Here is a 25,281-nt window from a genome sequence, read left to right on the forward strand (position 1 = left end):
TGAAAGCCCTCTGTAAATTGTTTGTATAATTATTTCAAGTTTTTTCCTTAAAATGTTTGAAAAGTGCTTATACATTTTCCTCATAGGGGAAATGAATGCTGTGTCAATATACTATAAAAATGTGAAGAACATCTTGGTCCCCATGGTTAGTGAATTGAGATGATTATCTTTTTACTTTATAATCACAATTTTCTTTTATACTCAAAACATAATGACCCTTGCATTAGGACATGAAATGGATTTGGGCCATATGTCACAGATTTCAGTCAAGCCTATACCCTGCCACCCTCCTCGCCCTTGTCCTATATCTCCTCCCTCATCGAACCAAAGGCAGGTTGCAACTGCATGCCTAGTTATACCTGAGCAAACCTGGTCCAAGATCAGGGGTTCCAAATTCAGATGTCGGTATTCATTTTCATAACAAAACCCTAATTCTGGACCAATGCCTTTCTTTACTGCTATACACTGGTAGCTAAATATTTCTGGAGACAATCTGATGCGGGCTGGTTCCACTAAAATGTCATGGTATCCACCCTCTCCTGGGCCCTCTGCACCCCTGAATCTTTTTCCTTAGCCCAGGTCAAGACTGTCTCCCATTTTTCTAGGCAGCTACTCCCCACTCTTACCTCACATTCAGTCCTGTACCCATGACAACTTTTGTATTCTTCATGGGGAATACAGTGGTTCTAGCAACACCAGCCTGTGTAATTCCACACACCCCATGCTGAATCTCTCCTCTGGGCCTTTGCTCTTGCACAAGGGAATGTCTTTTTTTCTCCTAGGCTCCTCTGCGTTGGTTTGACTTACGTTTACTCTTCTTTGAAGACTTGGCTCAAACATGGCATCCTCTTCTCCAAAGCCTTCTTCAGCCAGCATCCCCACCTGCCCTCAGCTAGGCTGTATCCCTCCTTGGTGCTTCCACCACACCCTGTGCACATCTCTAGCTCTGTCTTTATGACATTGCTATGCCATTAACTATTGATGAATCCATCTCTCCCAGTAGACTGAATTCCTTGTGGTCAGCAGCCCTTAGTTTTCATTACTGATTCTCACTGTCCAGTATAGTAGATATCCCCAACATGTCCTATCTTTCCTCCATTCCACGGATTGTGTTGAAATCATTTGTGTGTGGAGCTCCTAAGAGACAGAGGTCAGAATCTTCTCCTCCTGGGTCAGTTGGGGTTCTTAGCAGCATGGAACGACATCTATCTGTGTTGATTTAAGTACATAAGAATTTTGCTAAAAGGAATTGGATAGCTCGCTGAACCAGTAGGGAGATCAGAAAGTTGAGGTTGAAAATAGGTGTGAAGAAAGGAAATTAAAAGCAGCTATGGCCACATTCAAAGCCACACCACGAAATAGGCCACTTGACACCAAAATGCACAGCCTTCCCACTGGCATTGCCAACTGTTGCTAGAAACTAGAGGCTGTTACAGCATCTGCCATAGCCCTCCCCCTTGGCGGATGAGCTATCCTTCCTACTTCCTTCTTACTTCCTTTGAGCCGTCTTTGGCTCCCAAATCACACTGGGGTACATGCATCTGATTGGCTGAGCCTCAACGTACCAATACTCTGAGTGCAGGAGAAACTGGGAAGGTGAATAGTCGATGTTTGCAGCCTGGTCAGAGAAGGTGGGGAAATTCCTCAAATAAGGAAGGTGAATCAGATAATGGTGGCCAGAAAAAAATGACAAATATCTACTACAGATCCCTCAAGATTAGCACAGCCTGGCAAATAGTAAGTGCTAAGTGAAGGCAGATAAAAGGTAAAGTGTGAATGAATCTCCTCTGTGTTTCTAGAAACCCACACTGCCAAGCGGAATCTTGACCTGGCCCTATAGTCTATATTTTTGAGGAGGAAGAGACACGGAGGGAAAGGATGGGAGAAAATGAGCAACATGTGTGAAGTGCTGTGATGTGCTGGGCACTATGCAGTCACATTAGATAAATCCCTCCTGGTGATATGACCCTCAGTACAATGTGATGTGCAAGAGGCAGGGACCAATCACGGCTGTGTTATCATTTTGCCCTCCTCAGGGCCTAGCACAATGCTGGCACCCTGTAGGTCTTTGATAAATATTTGTTGGTGTTGAACAATCCTACAGAGGAGATACTCTGCTGTTTTGCTGATGTTCAGATTAAGTACTCTGGCAGTCACAAAGCCAGAGAGTAGCAGCTCATCCCGCACCCAATCTCACGTTCTTTTCATCACACCTGAATGGATGCTAAAATATGGATCAGCCAAGATGCAGGCTATCGGAAGGAGTGATATCAGCAACGTGTCAGCCTAAGATGCCCCTCATTTTTGTCCCCTTTAACATCTTAAATTTGGCAACTATCCACAAACAGAAGGGCTTCTGTGGGAGCTGTGGGGCCCGGCAGCATACACCAAGGGACCTGGGAGCATTGAGCAATCATCAGACAGACCCTAGTACGGGCGGTGGAGCTGCCAGCAAGCCTGTAAACTGGCTCCAACTCCTTTCAGCTTGCTATAGTCCAGGAGCACCTGGAAAATGCCACCTTGGGCAGACACCACACACGAGTGATGTAGAAATTCAAGTGTCCAGAGAAGTTCCGGGACTCTGTTGGAGCAAAACCAAAACCAAAAAAAAAAAAAAAAAAAAGAGTTTGGATGCATTTGCTTGGGTAAGAGGAGTTGGCTCTAAGACAGCACGGCTTAGAGAAAGAGGAGGCCAAGGATCTTTCCCTTGGGGGCCGGGGAGGGCGGGGGGTGAGTGCCCGGATGGCTGGGGCAGTGGGCACAACAGGGAAAGGGATTCAGAGGTACACACTTCCATCTATAGAATGAATAACTCATGGCAATGTGATGCATGGCATAGGGAATATAGTCAATAATATTGTAATAACTTTGTCTGGTGACAGATGGTAACTAGACTCATTGTGGGGATCATTTCATAATGGAAAAAAAAAGAAAAAAACCAATCTGATTAAAAAGTGGGCAGAGGAACAGGATAGATGTTTTTCCAAAGAAGACACAAAAATGGCCAACAAGTACATGAGAAGGTGTTCAACATCACTAATCATCAGGGAAATGCAAATCAAAACCACAATGTGATATCATTTCGCATCTGTTAGAATGGCTGTTCTCAAAAAGGCAAGAAATAAATGTTGGCAAGGATGTGGAGAAAAAGGAACATTTGTGCACTATTGGCAGGAATGTAAATTGGTTCAGCCACTATAGAAAACAGTACGGAGGTTCCTCAAAAAATTAAAAATCTGTATGATCCAGCAATTCCACTTGGGTATACACCAGAGGAAATGAGAACAGAATCTTGGAGAGATATCTGCATTCTTCGTTGCAGCATTATTCACAATAGCCAAGATATGGAAATAACCAAAATGTCCATCAACAGATGAATGGATAAAGAGGTAAGATGTTATATGTATATATAAAACGATATAAGATGTTTATATATATAATGGCATGTTATTTGGCCATGAGAAAGGAGGACATCCTGCTGCTTGTGACAACATGGATAGATCTTTGAGGGCATTACACTGAGATAAAGCAGACAGAGAAAGACAAATATTGTAATGATATTCCTTATATGTAGACTCTAAAAAATGTGAACTCATAGAAATAGGGAGTTGAATGGTGGTTACCAGGGGTTGGGGGGCTGGGTGAATTGGAGAGATGTCGGTCAAATGGTACAAATGTGCAGTTAGAAGATGAATAAATTCTGGAGATCTAATGCACAGCACGATGATTATAGTTAATAACACTGTATTATATACTTGAAAGTTGCTAAGAGACTAGATCTTAATTGTTCTCACCATAAAAAAGAAATGCTAATTATGTGACATGATGGAGGTGTTTAAGCTAGAGTTACAGTGGTAATCTTATTGCAATATATCAATTATCCAACCAACATAGTATACATTTTTAACTTAAACAACATTATATGTCAATTATATCTCAATAAAATACACAGGCTATTGCTTGTGTGAAATTCTGGGGACTTTTTAAAGCTTCTGATTAGCAAAATCTTTCCCTCAGAAAGGGAATTCTTGTGGAATTGGAATCTGACTGCTTGCCCCCAGCCTCCCAAAGAAATGACATTATTAAGTGCATAGTCTTTCAGATTATAGGCTTTTATGAAATGGACTCTGATCTCATGGCTCACAGGGTTTCAAAGCTCAGTTACATCCTGGCTCTTTAGGTAGGCATTTTCAGAGGCTTCAGAAGACGGAGCGGGTGTTCGGTAATGACCAAATGGCGTGCCCCTCGCGGCACCATTGCCATTCTCCTGGCCCACTCCTCGGTTGGCCTGTGTGTCTGCTGGAAGTGCCCAAATGAGACTGGTTTTGGAAGAAATGTTTTCATCTGAGAGTTGAATGCAGGGAAGCCTCCAGTCTTTGCTGGACATTTTACACGTGCCAGCCTTTTTAGTTCCTCTCTCGGAGAAGCTTCATGCCCCCTAGTGGTATGAGCAGCAGAAAGAACAAGCTGACCTAGATTCCCTTCCACTCCGGCTATTCACTTGTTAGAGCCCTCATTGTCCAAGCAAGCAACTGCAGGAAACCAACAAACAACGCCCCCGCCAACACCACCACCACCCAGGGCGGTTGTCCAGGGCCCAGCAATTGAAAACTTTTTAATGAGGAAAACTTCTCCATGGACAAAAAAGTATTTGTGCACATTTGATGAAGATAAAAAGGCAGCTTTGGCAGGGCCGCACCTTGCCATCATATGTGGACGGTGCCCGGAGTCCAACACGCTGTGAATGGCCTTGCTGGGCGCGGTATAGCCCCCTCGCGGTATTCCTGCATCTCCCGAGGTGCTGAGCCAAGGCCAAGCTCATTGAGGGTTCCCCTGCTTCGGGGTCGGCTTGGAGAGGAAAGGAGACCCGCCCTCAGCCCGGCACTGTTGCCACAGCTTAGTGACCATCAGAGAAGGGCCGTGCCATGCTTTTCTTTCTGGAAGCACATGACTTAATGGGAGATGACTTTGGCCTGGCCCTGATAGTCACATTTCTTGTGGGAGCTGGACTGATACAGTTGACAGCGCACTGGCTTTGAAGTCACATAGTTCCTCCCCCACCAGGCACCACTGGTTAGCTGTGTGCTGTGAAAAATTAACTTAGTCCCTCTGATCATGTTTCACCTGTAAGCAGGGTTAATGATACCTTTCTCACCAAATTCCTGTGCGAACTAAATATCTATCTACCTATCTATCTCATATGGATTCCCACACATATATAAAGTGTCTAATATGATGCCTAACACCTAGTAGGTGCCCAGTGCCAGGCAGTTCCTTTATCCCCCCATAGCTTCACAATCGTATATGCTCTCCTGTGCTAGAGAAGACAGCAGTCCATACACATCATGGGGGGGAGTGCCATCAACATTCCTGCAATCTGCATATATGGCCCTCGCTTCACAGAGGGACAAGGTAAACAGACTCAGTTCACCTGCTTATGAAGTTTCTTAGGTCTAATTTTTTTTTTAATTCCAGTATAGTTAACATGCAGCGTTATATTAGTTTCAGGTATACAATATAGTGATTTAACAAATCTATATATTACTCAGTACTCATCATGATAGGTGTACTCTTAATCCCCTTTAAAGTTCTAAATTTGTATTAGGCAGGCTTGTTTTTGTTTTGTTTTGTTTTGAAATGACAATGGAGATCTGAGGCTTGGGGTTTCCTCTGTAATCTAGCCTTGGTAGGACACAAGCAATCTCATTTTTCTGTGGCGAATATGAGTTGTCTTTAACACACTGAGATTCTTATCTGACCCAAAGACTCCCAAGTCCCCCTCACTGGCTAAAAAGAAGTTAGAATTGGTTGTGGGTGCAAAATGGGTAGCGTGTGGTGACAGCAGGCCCTGCAGTGAGGAGGGGACCTACTAGAGTCAATGCCCAGTAGCTCTGGCCACGTGCTCTCCAGCATCCTGTACAAGAATGGGGCTAGCCCACACCCAGAAGCGTTCTCTCCATGCACTCACACCAACCTCAGGATCCTGCTAGGTCTCCCGGGGATGGAGCTCAGGGGAGCTGGGCAGCCTGCTGCCCATTATACTTGCCCCTCTGCGTCAAGTTTTTCTGTTCAGCTTTTAGAATTCTAAATCCATGTGTACTTGGGAAGCAGGACAATTTTCTAGGATCAACAGAGCAGTTTCTGAAAACTGTTTCTCATATTTATGCAAGCCCACAGCCAATAGGGTGGTTAGTACAGTGACATGTTCTATATATACCCCTTAGATGTGATGATTATTAAATCACTTGAAAATATATTTTTAAACACCTCACAATTGACCTTTGTTATCAAATACATCCTGTTTTTGTCCAGTGCTTTCCTAAGCTGTGCCTAACTCACCCCAAGTCTGCTGGTCGAAGATGAAGGCAGCCTCTTGTGTGCAGTCAACACTAGTGAACAAACACTGGGGAGGAAAAGAAGAGAGGCAGAAATGTGGAAATGGGGATTAAATGGTCACTCTTCTTTCAAATGTCTTAAGCGTCTCATTCACCACGTATTTATTCAACATCTACTATGTGCCTGGCAGTCTTCTAAAGTACTGGGGGCACATCAGTGAGTAAAAGAGACAGAATCCCTGCTCCCTCATGGAGCCTGCATTCCAGGGAGGGAAGACAGTGCCATGCTGAGCCGCATCAGAGCCCAAGGCAAAGGAGAAATCAGTAGCATTGATCCAGCCTTTGAAATGTTGACATTTTGCTCATATCATGGATTTTTCTTACATTTTCATTTTTTTAAAGTACTGTATCGAACTCTTTAACTTGCTGTTTTCTTTGGTGTCCCTACCTGAAGCAAATCTCACTCCCCTCATCAGCCCTGGCCATGAGACACATGCAGGTAGAAGCACAATAGGGTCCGTAGGGCACCACCCACATTTCCCCTTCCAGACCTCTGTACACACTGTCCCCAGCTGCTGAGAGCAGTGACCACTCACAGCTGAATCTCTGCCCCCAGAGAGGCCAAATGACAACATTTACCTGTCAGAAGCAAGGTGAGAGCAAATACCTCACTGAGCCCCAAGTCAGAGCTGCAGGGAGAGAGACGGACACACAGAGAGCTAGGGAAATGGCTGGAGTCCCCAGATGCAAAATCAGTCTGTGCCAGTGATTCTCAAAGTGTGGTCCCTGACCAGCAGCATCAACATGAAAATTTGTTAGAAACACCAATTCTCAGGCTCCAGTCCAGACCTACTTGATTAGAAACTCTGGGGGTGGGGACCAGCCATCTGCAGTTTCACAAGGCCTGTAGGTGATTCTGATGTACTGATCTGTACAGTCAAGAGAAAGGATCACGAAGAGGCTAAGGCTTGTCTGTGCCGACAAGTCAAAATTTGACAAGCTTTGGATCTGAACTATTTTTCGGACTCAGAGCCCACTAACTGAAGGAAAGGCCAGGTCCTCAGGAAGAAGTATCCTTGGCATGTCTGCATGATAATGACTACCCCAGTCCTTCCCCAAAGGGACCAACAGATATTTACTTGGGTAACCATACCCTGGGAAAAGGAAATAGCCCAAGATTTTGAGAACTGTTGGACACAAGATCTGAGTAGACAATGGGAACCAGTATGACACAAATCATGGTCCTCTGGCAGAGTAGATGTGTATGGGGGCCAGGTAATAAATGGACTCACAGCCCAGGTTCACTTCACAGGGGGTTTAGTCCCTGGTCCTTGATGTAAAAATGAAATAGTTAATTCTTGGATGTTGACAGAATGCCCACATGCATACATTGGTTCTTGGCCTGTGAACAAAAGTTATCATAGTGGGGAAGGACAGGTAGGAAGCTCTGAAGTGTCCCCTATACCCCTCTGTGGGCAAGAGTGCAAATTATAAACATCCCAAGGCAAATAGCAGAAATTAGTGCCATCCTTAAAGACTTAAAGGAAGCAGAGCGATAATTCCCATCATCTCTCCATTTAACTCATCAGTCTGGCCCCTACACAAATTAGCTCCTGGAAGATATCAGCAGAGTACCCCAAGCTCCTTCAACTAGCAGTGCCAACTGTAGCTGTTGTGGTACGATCCACAGCCCCCACCACAGCAGCTGGTCTAGAGACCTGAAGCTCATGGTCTCTTTCTTCTATCCATTCTAGATTCCCCTCACCCTTGGTTAGCACCTGTGACAGATAATACAATAAGTGAGTAAATGTTATAGTATGTTAGATGATGAAAATGCTATGGAAAATTGGGTAAGGGGAGAAATGTTTTGCGATTTTGAATAGGTTATGGCAGACTTCTTCACTGGAGTGACATTTGAACAAAATCTTGAAGAAGGTGAAGGTGATCACTTTCCGGGGATGGGCACTCCACAGATAGAGCAGTAAGGGAAAAGGCCTGGAGGCTGGCTCATGTCTGGAGAATAACAAGAACAGCAAGGTTGGTGGTAGCATGTGGCCCAATGTGGAGGACTTTAGAGGTCATTATTATAAGGACTTGGCTTTTGCCTGGCATAGGATGGGGAGCCACTAGAGGGGCTGGGGTAAGAGTTATCATGGCCTGACTGCATTTATTAACAGGCTCGCTCTGGCTACTGTGCTGTGAACAGCCTGTAGGGAGTCAAGGAGGGGTGGCAAGGCAAGAGAGAATAGTGGCTTGGATTGGGGGGATAGCAGCAAATTTGTTGAGAAGTGTCTAGATTCTGTATATATTTTTAATAGAGAGGCCATGGGATTTGCTGACAGGTGGGGTGTGAGATACACAAGAAAATAAATTGTCAAGGATGACTCAAGTGGTTGACCCAAGCATTGGAAGGATAGAGTAGCCATTTCATTGACTAAGATGGATAAATCTGGGAAAGGAGCAAGTTTAGGGAGATAAGATCAGGAGTATAATATGGAACACATGTCCTTCAGATGTCCTTTAGATAACCAAGGAGATATACTGAAAAGGAGTTTGATACTGGCATTTGGAACTCAGGAAAGGCATCATCAGCTAATAGGTAGGTTCTGAGAACCCTAAGATTCTGTGAAAATAACAGGGATACAAAAGAGCCCTGGGCCACTCAAGCATTCAAGGTCTGCGAGAAGAGGAGGAACTGGGTAAGTTGCAAAAAGACCAAGGAGGCCAGAAGAGGTTAGTAGGGAAAACCACAGACATGTGTTGTCCTCGAGGACAGGTGATGAAGGATTTCAGGGAGGGGAGAGTAATCAGCTCCATCAAATCAAGTAAGATCAGGATGGAGAATGAGCACTGAAGGTCACCTTGATAAGGCTGCTTAGATGCAGTGGGGAGGCCAAAAACTTCACTGGAGTGGGCTCAGCAGAAGGGAGGAGAACTGGAGACGGGGATAGACAACTCTCCCAAAAAGTTTTGTTAAGAGGGGAAACACAAACATAGTGAGGAAATAGGGTCACATGAGGCGTTCTTGTTTTTTTGAACCAGTGGTGGAAATGATGGGGTAGGGAGAGGGTCTGGGGAGGAGCGCTGGGGCCGTGTCCAGAAGCAGCAGGAGGGGTGGGACCTGGCCCTCCGGTGGGAGGGCACAGCAGTGTGGAGAGAAGGTGGTGCGGGTCCTGGCAATGGCGTACAGACGCTGCGAGGTGGACTAAGAGCAGGGCAAAGTGAGGAGTTTCTTCTGGGTGATACTTGCCTCTCGTTTTAGGAATTAACATAGGTATCAAATCACTAACTACTGTGAAAGGGTGTCAGTCTAAAGTGGAAAGGAGGATATGAGATGGAGAATCTCATTCAAGCGCCTCAGAGGAACGGAACTTAAGAACCGAGAGCCTGATTTCCTGGAAATGCCAGATTTACAGAAGACAGAGCTTTACCTTCTGACCAGGGAACATCTACCAAGTCTCTCCCCATCCTCAAGCCAATGACCTTACTTTTTGAACTCTGGTTGGATGTCCCCCTCTTTGTACTCCTTGCCTATAAATACAAGCCATCCCAAACCCTCCCCAGACTCTCTCTGGGGCTTGCAGTAGCATGCATTTTCCAAATTGCAATTCCTCTGCTATTCCCAAGTAAACTAGGTTTCTGGTAATTCAGGCTTGCCTCAGTTTACCTTTTCATTGAGGTTGACACTAATAATGTAACTTTGGTCAGGTTATTTAGTATCTCTAGGTTACAGTTACCTAATTTATAAAACGTGAATAACAATACTACCTATGTTAGAGAATGCTGGGAGGATTAAATGAGTTAAGAATAAATACTTTCATCTAAATACTGAAAAGTGCTTAAGGAATAACTAGCACATAGTAAGCAACCTAAATAGATAACTTTTACCCTTTATCAACAGATATTTTTAATGGAGCAATAAAAAGTGAGGGGAGTTGAGATGTTCCAGAACCTATTCTTTCAAAAAAATTACTTAGGGGTGCTTGGCTGGCTCGGTTGAGAGAGCATGAAACTGTTGATGTCGGGGTCGTGAGTTTGAGCCCCACGTTGGGTGTGAAGATTACTTAATAGACTTAAAAAAAAAAGAAAAATAACGTTCTATAAAAAAAGAAACATCTCTTCTTTAAAAAAATTACTTAAATGTCTGAGGTTTCCCCCCATTTGTAAAAGTGGGTATCACCTGAATTATGAATAGTATTGATGTAAAAATCAAGCGTCATATATTAAATATGTTTTGAAAAGTAAGTACTAATATGATGATTGATATTGTTATGTTGTAATTAAAATTTCGTCAGGGTAAATAAGTACTTAAAACCAATTTAGAAAAATTTCAATTGCTGTGAATTTAATTTTGGCTCAAAGTTTCTTTCAGTTTATTGTAGCATTTTTGGGGAAAACTATTATAACAGCCATATATCTAATTATAATGAAATTAAAATTTCACAGTTTCTGGAACCTTCATGAACACATAATGATATTGGAAGAAAAACAACTGGACAGCATCTGGCAGCTGACTTCGCATTCAAAGATGGGTTGTGTTATGCAGAAACTTTATGTTTTTCCATCCTTACTAGTTCTTAGGGACAAAGTCTGTAAATAAAGGAGTCTCTCCAGGGGTTTACTGTGTTCCCAGTGTCATCCCCCATTCATGCTGAATCCTCTCAAAGGCAGCAAATCAAAGATCTCTGATGTGCTGGAGCCCTCAAGGCAGCTTTGGGTTTCCCTTCTTCAAAGCAGTTTAATTTCCCAACAATAATAAGATCATTAAAGATCAATGTTATGTGAATCCTCAATTTAAACTTATCCTGGACTATCTGTAATTCTAGAAGGGCTTAAGTAGGCCTCAGATTTAAGACACACGTATCTTCCCGTCATCGTGGATCTAGTCCCTGCTTTGCTGGCAATTATGAAGTCGAAAATTTGGAAAATGTTAAATATATCTTAACTGCAGAGATTATTCCTAAAGAACAGTTTCAGAGTAATATCCTTCACATACTCCCATCTATTTTGATTTTCATCCTAGTGTTTCTAAAACCTATAATAGTTATGATGAGAAATTGATGCACAGGAAAATGGAAGCTTGGTAACTAGTGACACAGCAAAGAACTCTGGTTGGAGTTCTGCTCCCTCTGTGGCCAGCAGCCTGAATTGCACTTCCATCACGGCCGGAGTGGTTTGCAATCCTTGGAAAACCCCTGGTGGTTAATCAGGTCAGGAATTTACATGGCTCCCTTAGGAAAGACGATCCAAGTACCTTTAGAGACATGTTTTCTCAACTCAGTAACTATAATAGAAACAATAAAGGTTATAGAATTATAGAACTATTCAGGGCACCTGGGTGGCTCAGTCGTTAAGCATCTGCCTTGGGCTCTGGTCGTGATCCCAGGGTCCTGGGATTGAGCCCCGCATAGGGCTCCCTGCTCCGCGGGAAGCCTGCTTCTCCCTCTCCCACTCCCCCTGCTTGTGTTCCCTCTCTCGCTGTGTCTCTGTCAAATAAATAAATCTTTAAAAAAAAAAAAAAAGAATTACGTAACTATAACCCCAAGCCCTGTGAAGACAGAGTGACAGACCGGCCAATCCAGGCCTCCCACCCCATTGTTGGAGACTGACCCCGCCCACAGCTCTGGGTGCTATGTTGGCACCAGGACACTCTCCTGAACCAGCTGAACACTGACCCTGAATCTGTAAGATGAGGATGGGTGAATCGTCTGGAAAGATCAGAAAAAGGCACAGCTGGGAGCCAGGGCCCAAGGTAGATCAAAATCTACAAGGCACCTGGAGCAGCATAATCCCAAATTAGGACAGAAAACAGGGCCACAGAGAAGGACGGTAAATGGGAGCACCCCAATTCATGGGGAGATCAGGCCCAGTATGTATATCCTATTTCCCCTTTGGGACTGTATCCTGAATTGGCATATTTACATAGACACATCAACAATTTAGTTAAACCTAACAACATTTCTGTCAAGTTCACTTTTAAGTATTAAATACAATATTTAATGCATGATTAATATTAATATTTAATACAAATATTAAATTTAGATGCATTTTTAAGCCTTTAAGAGGAGAGACAGTGGAAGTGATAGAAGAACAACAGAAAAGTATGTCATAGGGAGCAATTACTACAGCTTCCTGTGTAGGTCTTCTGAGAAACAGTCAAGGGGATGTGTGGGCAATGGCTTCCCATATACTTGGGGGGCTATGGCACATGTCGCATGGGACGTGGACGGCAAAACCCCTACTGAAGTAAGTACATATGTGAGCCAGGAGCCTTCTTTTATCCTTCTTGAATGTTACAACATGGAAAGCAGACACAGAAGAGGTGATTCTGAACACTGAGGAATATGCAGTGGTCTAGACTGCCACACTCTGAGTTTGTTAAATTTGGAACTAGGCTGTCTGATAAACTACATCTGAAAGGTTAACCTGGCTGCAGGTAGTCCCTAGTGACCTAGTCTTTCAGTGTAGGTTGGTTCTGAATTCCTAAGTGTTGTGGATTGGCTAAAAGTGTGTTCTAGATATCCTCTTTGTGGCTGACCTAAGATTTTTTTCTAGAATTGGTCTTCCAGTCATTCTATCAGCTAGGTGGGTTTAGCACTTGAGGAAGGCATTAGAAGTACAGTGTTTGTTAGAATTAAAATTTGTCAACCAAGAGTAGATATCTATTATTAAAGTTTTGGTATACCCTCAGGAAAAGTTTAAAGTTTGAATTAAGCCATATAGTTAAAGGTATCAGAATAATAAGCTTATTCTGTCTGTATTTCTAAGAAACACTAAAAATTACAATAATAAAATCCCTATTATAAATTTTAGACCATCACATATACATTGAAGACACTGTGTTTTACAATGTCAGAAAACTCATTTCTTTTACATAATTATAATAGAGTTAAAATTCTGGTTTGGTCTCACAAAGGAAATTAGGTACAATTTTTATTATGATTAAATAATTTTACATTATTGGGGCACCTGGGTGGCTCAATCGGTTAAGTGTCTGACTCTTGATTTCAGCCAGGTCATGATCTCAGGGTCGTGGGATCGAGCATTGGGCTCCACGCTCAGCATGGAGTCTGCTTGAGTTTCTCTTGCTCCCTCTGCCCCTCCCCCCCTCTATTTCTTTCCCCCTCTCTCTCTCAAATAAATAAATCTTTAAAAAATAACTTTACATTATTAAAATTAAAAATTAGGACTTCACTGGCCTGAAATAAAAATATTCTGACATGTTGATTCAAATTAAGGGTTATTTTTACACTTTCCTTTTTTGACCAGAAATATGATTTTTGAGACTGTACCTATTTCCCTCAAGATGCCTATGTGCTTCTTTGGTACACGCTAAAGACCATATAAGAGAAAGTCTTGTGAATTCACATAATGTAAGAAAAACAGGACACAGCAGGATAAAATGTGACCTGAGGACGTTAGACATTTTCAGCTCTGAAACTACTACAGGGAGCCAACAGCAGCGGTAGTTCTTCTGCCCACTGCTGACTCCCTGTGCATCCTTGAGACCATGAGTTTGGCTTGTAATACCATGGGCCCAGAAAGGGAATAGACTGCCTTAGGGGGTAACTGAGTCTAAGACCTGAGGCAGGAAAAAAATCAAAATGTGTCTGGAACATGCTGTTGTTTTCAGATACAATGGATACTTTTAGAAATGTCAGAGTCCTGAAAGGACATTGGCATCAACATAATGGGACTTCCTATTGATCAAGTTGTGAGACTTTGAGCATCAAATACAAGCACAGCAAGGCAGTCATAACAAAAAAGTAGTTTGAACTTTTTAGTAAGTAGGGGAGTATTCATATTTTTATTTTTTTTAAGATTTTATTTATTTGAGAGAGAGAGGGCACAAGTGGTGGGGAGGGACAAAGGGAGAGGGAGAAGCAGATGCCCCACCGAGCAGGGAGCCTGATGCGATGCAGGGCTCAGTCTCGATCCCAGGACCCCGGGATCATGACCCGAGCCAAAGGCAGCTGCTTAGCAGACTGAGCCACCCAGGTGCCCCTGTACTGAGTATTTTATTCCTTCTAATAATTTTGTCTGTTTACAATATTTACATATATAGTTATTTCCAACCAGGTAAGCGTCAAAGAAAAAATACACAGAACTAGGAACTTGGCCAAACAATCCTGGCAGAGGTACTAAAATAAAAAATAGGGTGGATTTATTAGCATAAATAATAGGATATAAGGTGAGCACAAATAATAACCATGTAGCAGGTGGCACAGGTGGTCATATACAATAATTAAGGAAGAGAGACAATTCAACACTGTATTTTAAAACATGAATTATTCAATGTCCTGAAGAGATAAGTTAACTACACAAACTAAATCCCTCATTACCAAGAAATGAAAGCTCTAGAATCAAGATTCCCAATAAGGAATGCAGCCATTTAAATAATGAAAACAGAACAGATCAAAATATCCGAATGACAAGCCAACAGGGTAGGCATTACCAGCCATGCAAAGCTTAATACATCATAACTGCAAAAGATGCCAAGTTTCAAGGACAAATATTTATAAGAAGAGGAATAGTTTAACACACACACACACACACACACACACAACACACACACAAACAGCTTGGCAGGGTGACTCACAATTGAATTACCACAACCTACTACACAATCAGGCCAGACCGTGTCTAGACCAAGATTCACCTGGTCAATAACCCAGATCCTCTCTTTTTCCTTCACTTCTGGTCAGACCACTGAAACTCAGGAAAGCACTAATACTGAGACACTGGGAATAGATCACGTTAAGAATCATATACTGGGAAGTTATTAAGTAAGTACGGAAATAACAAGAAATTACCCAAACCATAGTCTTAATGTTTTAGAATAGGTTGAAGGGAATGTGCAATAATACATTTTATAATCACTCCTTATAGATATCTTTTACCAGCTGTTTAAGGTGTTATTTCAAAAGACTTATCCATACTAAATTTGTACTCACAGTTTAAAATTTTTCAGAAAATTTAGTCAATTTTGCAATTAACGTTTAAATACTCAAGAAAATTTAGGGTTCCTTAATTTTTTTGGTATGAATTTAATGAAGCAATCCTTAAATGAAGTATCTATAGTTTTGGATATTCTTCATATCTAAAAGTGCCTCAGACAATGAAAACCTCTATTAATTATTATTTTAAAAATTCATAATTCAGGGGCACCTGGGTGGCTCGGTCGTTAAGCGTCTGCCTTCGGCTCAGGTCATGATCCCAGGGTCCTGGGATCGAGCTCCGCATCGGGCTCTCTGCTCGGCAGGAAGCCTGCTTCTCCGTCTCCCACTTCCCCTGCTTGTGTTCCCTCTCTCGTTGTCTCTCAGTCTGTGTCAAAATAAATTTAAAAAATCTTAAAAAAATTCATAATTCAAAAGAGAAAGTCTGTAATTATGGAATCCTAACAGCCCCTGCTGGAATCTAAAGGAGGAAGTGATTTTAAAAGGACTTAAGAAAGACAAAGCTTGAGTTGTCTATTTCTACCCAACAGTCATCATTTGCTTGGTTTTGAAGGGCAAATGAATCATAACTTAGTAGGAATCACATTTCCATATTAACCACTTGGGTAGATGCCATGATATGTGATTGATATATGATTACTGCACATTCTCCTTCTAACTACAGGCTTTAAGTTGTGTTGAGGGTAGGTCTCCCAGAGGAACAAAGAATCTGAAGCACAATATGTTAGCTCAAGAAAACAGAAAACTCAAAAGGTCAGTACCTCAGAAAGCTACAGTTTGACCAGCTGCCAGATCCTTAGGAATACCACGGAACTGTAAGGATGCCTCTCAAAGAAGGAAAAGCATTAGTCACATCTAATCTGACACATGAGAATAAACACAGAGATAATAATAGAAAAATCACATGATTTTGGCAAATAATAAATATTCACACTTTGCACATCTTGGGTGAAGGAAAAAAATAGGAAAAAAAAGAACAGAAAAGAGTTCATCTAACTTGTTAGCTTTATGAGGGCTACCTTCCTGGCATTTGCTCCTGAGTGAATAGGAGAAGCAATCTTGGGAAGACCCAACCCCCAATTAAAAAAAAAGAGGGGGGGGGGACAAAACCAACCAAAAAACAAAACCAAAACAAACAGAAACATCTCTGGGAATACAAGTATTCCATCTGCAAAATTAAGCACAATGTCAATTACTTCAACTGCTGTATCACACTGCCCGGCACTGATTATACAACTTCACAAGTCATGAAGATAAACCTGAAATTATAAAACCTGTTGGGAGAGCTGGTATTCAGAATGGTACTCAATATGGCCAATAGTTCTGTACATATATGGACACATGTCGATATCCCGAAGGTGCTGTGTGGAGCTGGGGAGGCTGAAATGTGACTAGAAAGCTTTTCATGATTATGGCTTTTTTCTCATTTCTTCATCCCAATCAAAATCCAATGCTTCGTCATCTAGTTCTGATAAAGTAAAGAGAGAGTTTTTGGAAAGAAGCAATCTCTCCGTGGACCCCTCCAGCTGAAAAGTTTTCCTTTCCCTGCCAAGCACTATAGCTGCGGCCCTGGGAGGAGGGCTGGGGCCTCTTGCCCCCTGGTTCTCACTTTCAGGAAGAGGAGGGGATCCTGATTTGGATTCAGAGGGGGGAGTAAAGGAGAAGTTGGCCAATTTGGCTAATGTGCAAGCATGAACCTTACTGCTCTTATTATTGCATGAGACCTCTTCCTTTCTGTCTCTTTGACAAGTAAGAGGAGAACGCCCAGTTTGGCTCCCAAGCTTAAATTCAGGCTGGGTAACTCCTCCTTCAGGGCCATGTTCACTTTTCTCTCTTGATCTGTCTTCCTCCGGTGCCTCCTGGGACACCTCCTTTGCCTTACCCTGTGGCTGATTCGAGTTTCTGCTTCCTGAGGTAGAGGCCAACTTTTGTGGTCCCTTCCCAGGCAGAGCTGCTTCTCTTCTTGCTCTCTGGTGAGTTCTGGGACTTGGAACTGCTCCTTTAGTTGTGCCAGGAGGCACAGGACTGTGGTCTTCAGGGGAGTGGGTCAGTTTTGACTTCTGTTTGAAAATAAATTTTGCCAGTTTGGCCAGGGGGGGACCTGGACTCTCAACACTTTCAAGCTCAGGCTCTTCCATCTGAGCAAGGGATTTCTGTCTCTTTCTTTTGGGAGTTTCCAGTGTTCCTTCAGGGCCATGGGCAGAACTGGACCGAGGCTGAGAAGGGCCTATGGGCTGTAAAGGCACCATGGCGGGGCTCCTGAACAACTCCTGGGCGCTGGTCTTGCGCAGCTGGTGCAGCTTCCTGGAGACGTGATGAGTCAGTACTGAGTCTGGTTCACCAGCAGACCGTGCTACTTCGGAAACGATTGCTGCCCTTTTTGCCTCTTTCCCTTCAACATGGTCTGGCCTCGATGGAGCTTCTGTCTCTCCTGGTGCTAGAAGCTGTCCAGTTTCCAATTTGCTCCTTTGGCCTGGCTCACCCTTTACCTTACCCTGAGATTTGTTCTTGAAATTTTGCAAAGCCATTTTCCCCCCAGTTGTTTCGGGAAATACAGGCACAGTGTTTTGAGGTTCAAGCTGATGAGTTGCTATGGAGTCAAACCAGTCCAAACTGTCATCTTTGCTATTTTTGTGCTCAGCGGAATATTTTCTATTTGTTGGTCTATTAGGCTCCCCATGGGATAGGGGATCGGGAAGTGGGCTTCCTTCAGGACTGCGTCCAGGACAGGAGGTCAGCATGCTACAGTTCACTTCCTGCTGTGCTGACCAGATTCTGGACTTTGATGCTTCTCCTGGGTCATTTTTGGAGGATCCTGGGTTAGTCTCTGCCTCCACTGCCTGTGGCTGGGATTGGTGCACACTCTGATTTTGTAACCTGTAGCAGAGATAAGTAAGGAAAACGTATTGAAGAGAAGAGAATTTGCGTTAACCTTTCCATTTCTTTAGTATCTGAGATGCCATCTAAAGGGCTTGAGTCCAACATAATTCCAAGTTAATGCCAAATATAGTCTCTTAGAGCAGCAGGAGGAAATTATCCTTTCTCATCAGTATAGAATTTAAGTGCTCTGATAATCATTTTAAAATTTAGTGAAACAAAGGAAATGAAGTAGCAGATTTGTCTACTTTTTAAGCTCTCCCTACAAGTCCATTTAAGTTATTTAAGACTGTTTGAAGGTCAGTGTAAAATACTCATTCTCATCTCTCCTGTTAAATGTTCTGCTACAAGACAGGCTTGTCGCTATTTGCACGGTGGCCAGTTGCTGATCAAGTGGTTGTTTCATAGCCAGTTTGCAGATCAGAAACAGAGTGGAAGAACAGAAATTATGATCTCCTCACATCTCTTTACCTGAGTATTGAATGTTAGTGCACCTAAAAGTCACCTTCCTTGGGTGGAGAGACCATGATTCCTCAGCACTGTGGCTCACACAGCCCTGCGGCGACACATGCACGGCACACGCCCTCCAGGCAACTGGGATATCTTTCCTGCAAAGCTCAGCCCACGTTTCAGCATGTGCTCTGGGCAGCTACTCTCTATCAAGCCGACACAGAGATGAAACCTACTGACCTCCTGGAATGAAGGATCATTCCTTCATTATCAGTGATAATCATTTTTAATCTTGGGCATATTAGAAACTGAAATAATGCCAGAGGACCAATTTGTAACAGAGATGGTAGTTTCTCAAAAGGAGGTCCTTCAGAAAGCCCTTCCTAACAACTCAGAAATGGCTTCTCAGTATAAGGGGCAACATGACCCTGCTTCCATGTGTTAAATTTGAAAAGGAATTAAACCAAAAAAGTGGATGAGTAAATTATTCTAAGTCATGTGTAATCATTGAAAAAGGCGTAGAAGAAAAGACATTAAATTTAAATGCATTTTAAATTTAAATATATTTAAATACATTAAAATGTTAATGGTAGGCCTCTCTGGGAAATAAGATTATATGCGATTTTGGCTTTCTTAATTTATTACTGTTACTTTCCAAATACTTTCCAAAATACTTTATAAAGAACATGTATTACTTCTTATGATCAGGAAAAAACCCGCAAAAAATTATTGTAAAAATACTGGGTTATATTCACTCATTGTAGATTTGGACACATCAATAAAGCAAAATCCATATTCATTGTAGTCATAACCAAACAACAAGAAAAAAGAAATAGCTTTCAAAATTACTACTGTCTGATATACATCAAATTGAGGTTAGGGATGGATATTCATAATTGTTAAAGCTCCATAAAAATGTTCTAAAAGATAGGGAATTTTAAAGGGGTAGAATAATTTAGCCCTACCATTTTAGTCTAATTCTGACTTTGGCAATTAAATTCTCCCCGACATAAAATGTCGGCAGTTTTACTATACATTCCTAAAACACAGCTTCTTTGCATTCTGTTTTCAGGTGGATACAATGGCCACCATTCGAGGCTGGCTGTCACTAGTAAGCATTTTCCAGAATAAAAGTGTGATAAAAATACAAATAGTTGTTTTACTCATATTTGATCCCCTTAAGGGATAGAGAACTCTTTCCTAAGGGGATAAACCCATATGCTACTTGGGCTTTTCTCACATGGTAAGACTGGCTTTACATGTGTCTTGGAGGTCATTCATTTTCATTTGCAGTGCACCTGGTTTGAGGATCAACACTCAGAACATGCCCCTGCATTTCAAAGACGTCTATACCAGAAGAAAAGAATATTTTAAGATAGAATCCTTTTTTTAGGTCATTATCTATTCTTTTTTTTTCTTCTTCTTTCCCTCCAGGAGGGTCATTTTGAATTTGGTAAGTCCAACTGCTATTTTTATATCACATAACACCAATTCTGAGCTTCGTATTTCTTTCCTTCCTGAATCCAGCATATGACAGCTTTTGGTAGTCCACATGACCAATTTCTGGTCAGTCAAAATGAGCAGCTTCTCCAAAAGCCAAGCCAGCCCCAGGGCAGGCCTGAAAAGGATCCGCTACATCAAACCATAAAAGAACCGAAGGAATAGCTTTCATCTCAACACCATGCTCTGGATCATTAAAAAGCCAGGAGACCAAAAGGAAAGGGGGTTGATTTATACAAAGGGCAAGATTACTGCAGGCTGGCACCTGGGTATTAGCAACACAAAGCCAGTCCCCACACTCCCCCAGGAAGGCTGTGCTGGCGTTTTGGAGTTTGAGAGAATGCTACTGGGTGAAGGCAGTGAGTGAAAGGAGAAAAGCCAAGGAAAGAATTCTCAAGGTTTTACTTATTCAGTCAACAGTCCCCCTGCAGTCCCAAATTCTCCTTCAGCAGCTGCTCTGCTTCCACATGTCTCCATTCACCAGCCCCCAGCTTGGAGGTCAACGCCAACAGCCAGACTCAGGGCAGTCACTGAGCCACTTGCACTGATCACGAAGAGACCCAGATGGATACACCTGCCATTGCTCACTAATGTTTCACAGGTATACACTCAGAGTCTAGCTTTTTAGAAGCTCATGTATGCAGGGAGCATGCAAACATTAAAGTGGGGACAAAAATTCTTTAGGTAATGCACGTGACACGTTCCTTCCCATGTGTCCATATTTTAACAAATCATTAGAAAGCGGAGTTTTGAAACACTGCTTTTGTCATTCTTGAGTTGTTACCCTATGGGATGAGAAATAGATTTTCCTCTTTAACAAAATACATCGTTCTCACTGGGGATTTTTTTTTTTAATCTGTTAAATATGTAAAATTTCAAAAGTCATGACTTTGGGCATGTAGGGAAGGAAAATGATGATGCTGAAGGGAAGGTCAGAGTTGTTGCCTTTCCCAGGTGAAAGTCAGTACTAGTTATCTCTACTTCCCTAACTTTCCCTACATGCTAGCTTCGGCTGGCCTAAAGCAGTCTGGGCCTCAGTCTTCTGTGATTTTTTTTTTCACCAGGGTTATATAAAGATCAAATATTTATTATGCTTGAAGAAAAGCTTAAAAACATTAAGAATAAAATTAAAATATTAATAAACACTAAGATTCTTTATGTAAACTCCCTTGCACATGTCCTTTCCTGGCAAGGAAAAATGATAAAGCCAAATTATTAAAATATTTTGTGTCTGGGTCTGGCCTGGGGTAGATCACTTTCCTGGAGTCCAACTTCTTCTTTCTTAACAGCATTCCCAGGCACCTCTCTGAATAGCACTGCTCTACTTCTCTTGAGCCAAAGAAAAGGAGAGAAGAAGTAGTGGCAGTAAACAGAATGAAGCCCATTTACCAAGATTTCTTGATTCCACGGAAACTATGTATCTTCAGTGTAAACTGTGAGTAGCCAAACTTGGTGCTTCTCATGTAACTGGGAACCAGTGGTATAAATTCAGTAAATTAATAGTTTGCTATATATAGGAAAGGACCAGCCAGTGTTCTCTATCAGGCTTACCAAACCAGCAAGCCAAGGCACTGTAACTATGTAAGGTGGTCTCCAAAGATGGCAGCCATCAATTCCCCCATTCTTGTATTTCTACATCACCCCTCCTATCAAGAGGTGGTGTCTATTTCCCCCTACCTTGCATGAGGCCTGATCTTGTGACTTGCTCTGACCTATAAAATGTGGCAGAAATGATGTTGTACCAGTTCTGGCTCAGCTCGTAAGAGGCCTGGCAGCTTCCATTTTTGTTCTGTTGGAGCCTCAAGCTACTGCCCTACAGTAGAGAGAGCCCAGCCAACAATAAGTGGAGTGGAGATAGCATTCTCATTGAGCCCTCCTGAATTTCTGACTCTCAGAAAAGTGAGCACTAAAACGGTGGTGGTGGTGGTTTTTGTTTGTTTTTTAAGCCACTGAGCTTTTTGGTAGTTGATTATACAGCAACAGATAACTGAGCCAATCCCCCCCAGATAGTACAGACAGATTTTCCACTCAATTTCTACTTTCTTCATTTCACTAAATGTCCAACAAGCGTTTTCCATTATAAGCCTTTCTTGGATTTCTTTTCTCACCTTTCAAGTCTTCTTAGCTCTTCACTCAAGAGGTTGTGCAGCTCTAGCTTTTCCAGAATAAGTTCACACTGCCTCTGGTACTGCTTCAGAGGGTTTTCAGGAAAGGAAGTGTGGAGTGCATTCACCCCTCCTAGCAGTGCACCACCCTGAAGGGGCAAGAAAATGGAAATATAGTAGGGGGAATCACCAGGTCAACCTGCATCGAGGAAGCACTCACTAGAGACCACTGCTCCCAGATCAGCCCTCTCTACCCCCATCTTGGTATCAGAATCACCTCAGGGCCTTTTTCAAATTTCAGCAGTTCTCTCCCCCAATTCCTGGTAGCAAGCATTGCTCCAGGAAGCCCACTGCCACTAGTGGGGCCATGAGCACCCCTCAGATGTGCTGAGTGAGACCCCTACTGTACACCAGTAGGCAAAAGCGATGCTACGGATGCAAAGGATATTCCCATGACAAGTTTTTCCTCTTCTTTTAAATGGTTTCCTTTGGATCTATATTTCCTTTGGATCTATATCTACAATACGATCGTTTTTATAATTTCTGATATGCTATAAACTGTCTTTTCTTTTTTTACATGCTTATAATTAGGGTTCAGATATTAGGTGCTAGGTGCACCTGGGTGGCTCAGTCCTTAAGCGTCTGCCTTTGGCTCAGGTCATGATCTGGGGGTCCTGGGATCAAGCCCCGCTTCGGGCTCCCTGCTCCGCGGAAAGCCTGCTTCTCCCTCTCCCACTCCCCGCTTGTGTTCCCTATCTTGCTGTGTCTCTGTCAAATAAATAAATAAAATCTTTAAAAACAAAAACAAAAACAAATATTAGGTGCTAAATACCCTCACCTGCATTGAGGATTCCATTACTGATACCGCTGTAACAGCGTCTTCCAGAGTCACAGTGTCACGAAACATCAGGCGAGCATGAGCTAAGAAGATTAGGAAGACAGAAACATTTTTAATGAGTATTTGAAGTGATATATGTAATACTTTATCTGACTCCCCTGAAAAATTATATTTAATGAATGAGCTACTAATCACAAATTCATTTTACTAAAACAAGCACAAAAGTCGCATTTCAACTAGCTTTAAAGTTGGGCCTAATAAATAAAATAATGGGCCTACTCTTGCACAGCCCATGGCACTTCCGGGTATTTATATGAAAAAGTACTCTGGGCTCCAAAAAGAAAGGGGTTAGAGAAGCATACCTCTGATATTCAACACCTTTTAATCCTCATTCTCTTGTCTCTTACAGAAATACACAATATCAAACTGATTTTTCATCTCTGGGCTTTTCAAAACTACCAAACTCACCAGCTTGCATTTGGGGTACTTCTTGTCTTAATTTTAGCTATAAATCCTTGACAAAGTAAAGTGCATTCGTTTTATAGAACTTTTTATTAAGCATATATTGTGTCATCATATGATACATTCAGTTCATGTGGATTTTTTTTTTTAAGAGTTATTTTAACAAGAGCTAAGTGTAAAAGTCACTCTTAGGAAAAAAGTCTTGAGATGCATGTTAGTTGTATGTATGCACGTAAGTCTCATGCCTTTGGGATGGGCTAGTTTCCTCTGTTAGTGGTGGGGTGTGAATAGCAATTAGGAAAAAAAAACAGAGATGCTATATAGGAAACAACGCTAAACAATAAAGTGTTCCACCCCAAATGCTAACAGACTGCCACTGAGAAACAAACATTAGTAAAAAAGCTTTCTAAATGAATGATGTCTCTAAGATTCCACTTTCTTAATGATGCTACATTCTACTCAATACCCATAATCTGTCCCCAGAAGAACAGAGGTTTCATAGCTCAGAGCCTTTACTTTTTAGGCGACTATGAGCACCTTAGAGTAGAGATTCTTCTTATTCATCTTTGAATTCATGGTGCCAAGCTCCATGCCTTGCACATATTGGGCACCCAATAGAAGTATTATTTGTTGAATGAAATAAACCTTCTGCTAATCGGATCAAGCTTTCCAACAGGCGGATGGTGGTCCGGGCAGCGTTCCGGGAGTCACTCTGCCTCTGCATCTGGTAGTACCGGAGAAGGACTTGATTACCCACGTTGGACAGCCTGGGCTGTAGATTCCTAATCAGGCAGAAGTAGGTTTTCATCTTTTCCATGCTCCAGAGCTTCTTTGATTTGCTTGGGTAACCTGTATATATCAGGTGCTAGGTCAGTAATTTCTAGGAACAGACAAACATCTGCTAAAGCAGGGTTTTGGTAAAGTTCTTACACTCATTTTTAAAAAGATAACTTTTAGGTTTGTGGGCACTGAAACCTAGATCTGACTCTGCATAGCATGTAGTTCAAGAATAAGTAGCCTTAGGATCTAAGCTCAATAAAGGTAAACTTCCTACAGGGGCTAAAATTATCCACAATAATTCTGGTCTGTCCTATAGTAATACATAGTATTTGAGTAAATCTAACTCAAAGAGAAACTTACATTTACAGATTTGTTTCATAATTCAGTCCAGTTTTCTTTGCATGAAAGAGAAGAGTGATAATTCTATATCATATGGTTGCCCCCTTTCATCACAAAGAACATATTCACTGGCTATAACACCATCGGTAGGCCCTTTCCCTCCTGCTCGTTATTCTGGGTGCACTAAATGTCTCCTCTGACAGCCTTCTGTGCAAGCATCTCTACTGCTGCTTAGGTAGGGCGCCTTGGGTATTTACTTCATTTTCTTCAAAGAGAATTTCATTTGGTTATGTCTACTTTTTCTTGGTCAACTTGAATGATTTATCTCCACGTACCTTTGTTTTCTAAGATAAAGGAGGAAATTATACGATCCCAGTCTTCATTCTTGGTATCAAGCAAAACCAGGATCAGATCAAATCGACTTAAGAGGGGGCTGCCGAGGGCGATGTTCACAGACACAGACTCATGGGGGTCATACTGGCCTTTGGGGTTAGTTGCTGCCAGGATGGTGGTCCGTGTGTTCAGCTTGCACACGAGGCTGTTAAAAGAAAGGGTACAATTCACTGACTGTTGAGATTAAAATAAAAAGCAAAATTAAACTTGTTAATAAAAAGGGGCTGCTCTTGTACCCTGAAAAT

General features: G+C 42.2%; 1 protein-coding gene across 6 annotated transcripts in view; it reads right to left on the reverse strand.

The window, feature by feature from the left end:
* Positions 1–25,281, reverse strand: part of MCM9 (minichromosome maintenance 9 homologous recombination repair factor) — a 189,028-nt gene that overhangs the window by 75,989 nt on the left and 87,758 nt on the right. Inside the window, exons 9-13 of one of the 6 annotated variants that reach the window (XM_025864873.2) lie at positions 24,979–25,181; positions 24,170–24,373; positions 23,063–23,145; positions 22,228–22,373; positions 13,458–18,169 (exon numbers count right to left, since the gene is read on the reverse strand). The exons of 3 other annotated variants lie outside the window; for them this stretch is intronic. In XM_025864873.2, the coding sequence (XP_025720658.1) occupies positions 16,702–18,169; positions 22,228–22,373; positions 23,063–23,145; positions 24,170–24,373; positions 24,979–25,181 (2,104 nt within the window). In that variant the 3' untranslated portion in view covers positions 13,458–16,701. Of the gene's footprint in view, positions 1–13,457; positions 18,170–22,227; positions 22,374–23,062; positions 23,146–24,061; positions 24,405–24,978; positions 25,182–25,281 lie in introns of those variants that run through there. 2 more of the 6 variants (XM_073893842.1, XM_073893843.1) reach the window with 2 other exon arrangements.

Source organism: Callorhinus ursinus, unplaced genomic scaffold (genome assembly GCF_003265705.2).
Source record: "Callorhinus ursinus isolate GAN/ISIS: 27379988/994484 unplaced genomic scaffold, GSC_fseal_2.0 scaffold6, whole genome shotgun sequence".
NCBI classification, from domain to species: domain Eukaryota; kingdom Metazoa; phylum Chordata; class Mammalia; order Carnivora; family Otariidae; genus Callorhinus; species Callorhinus ursinus.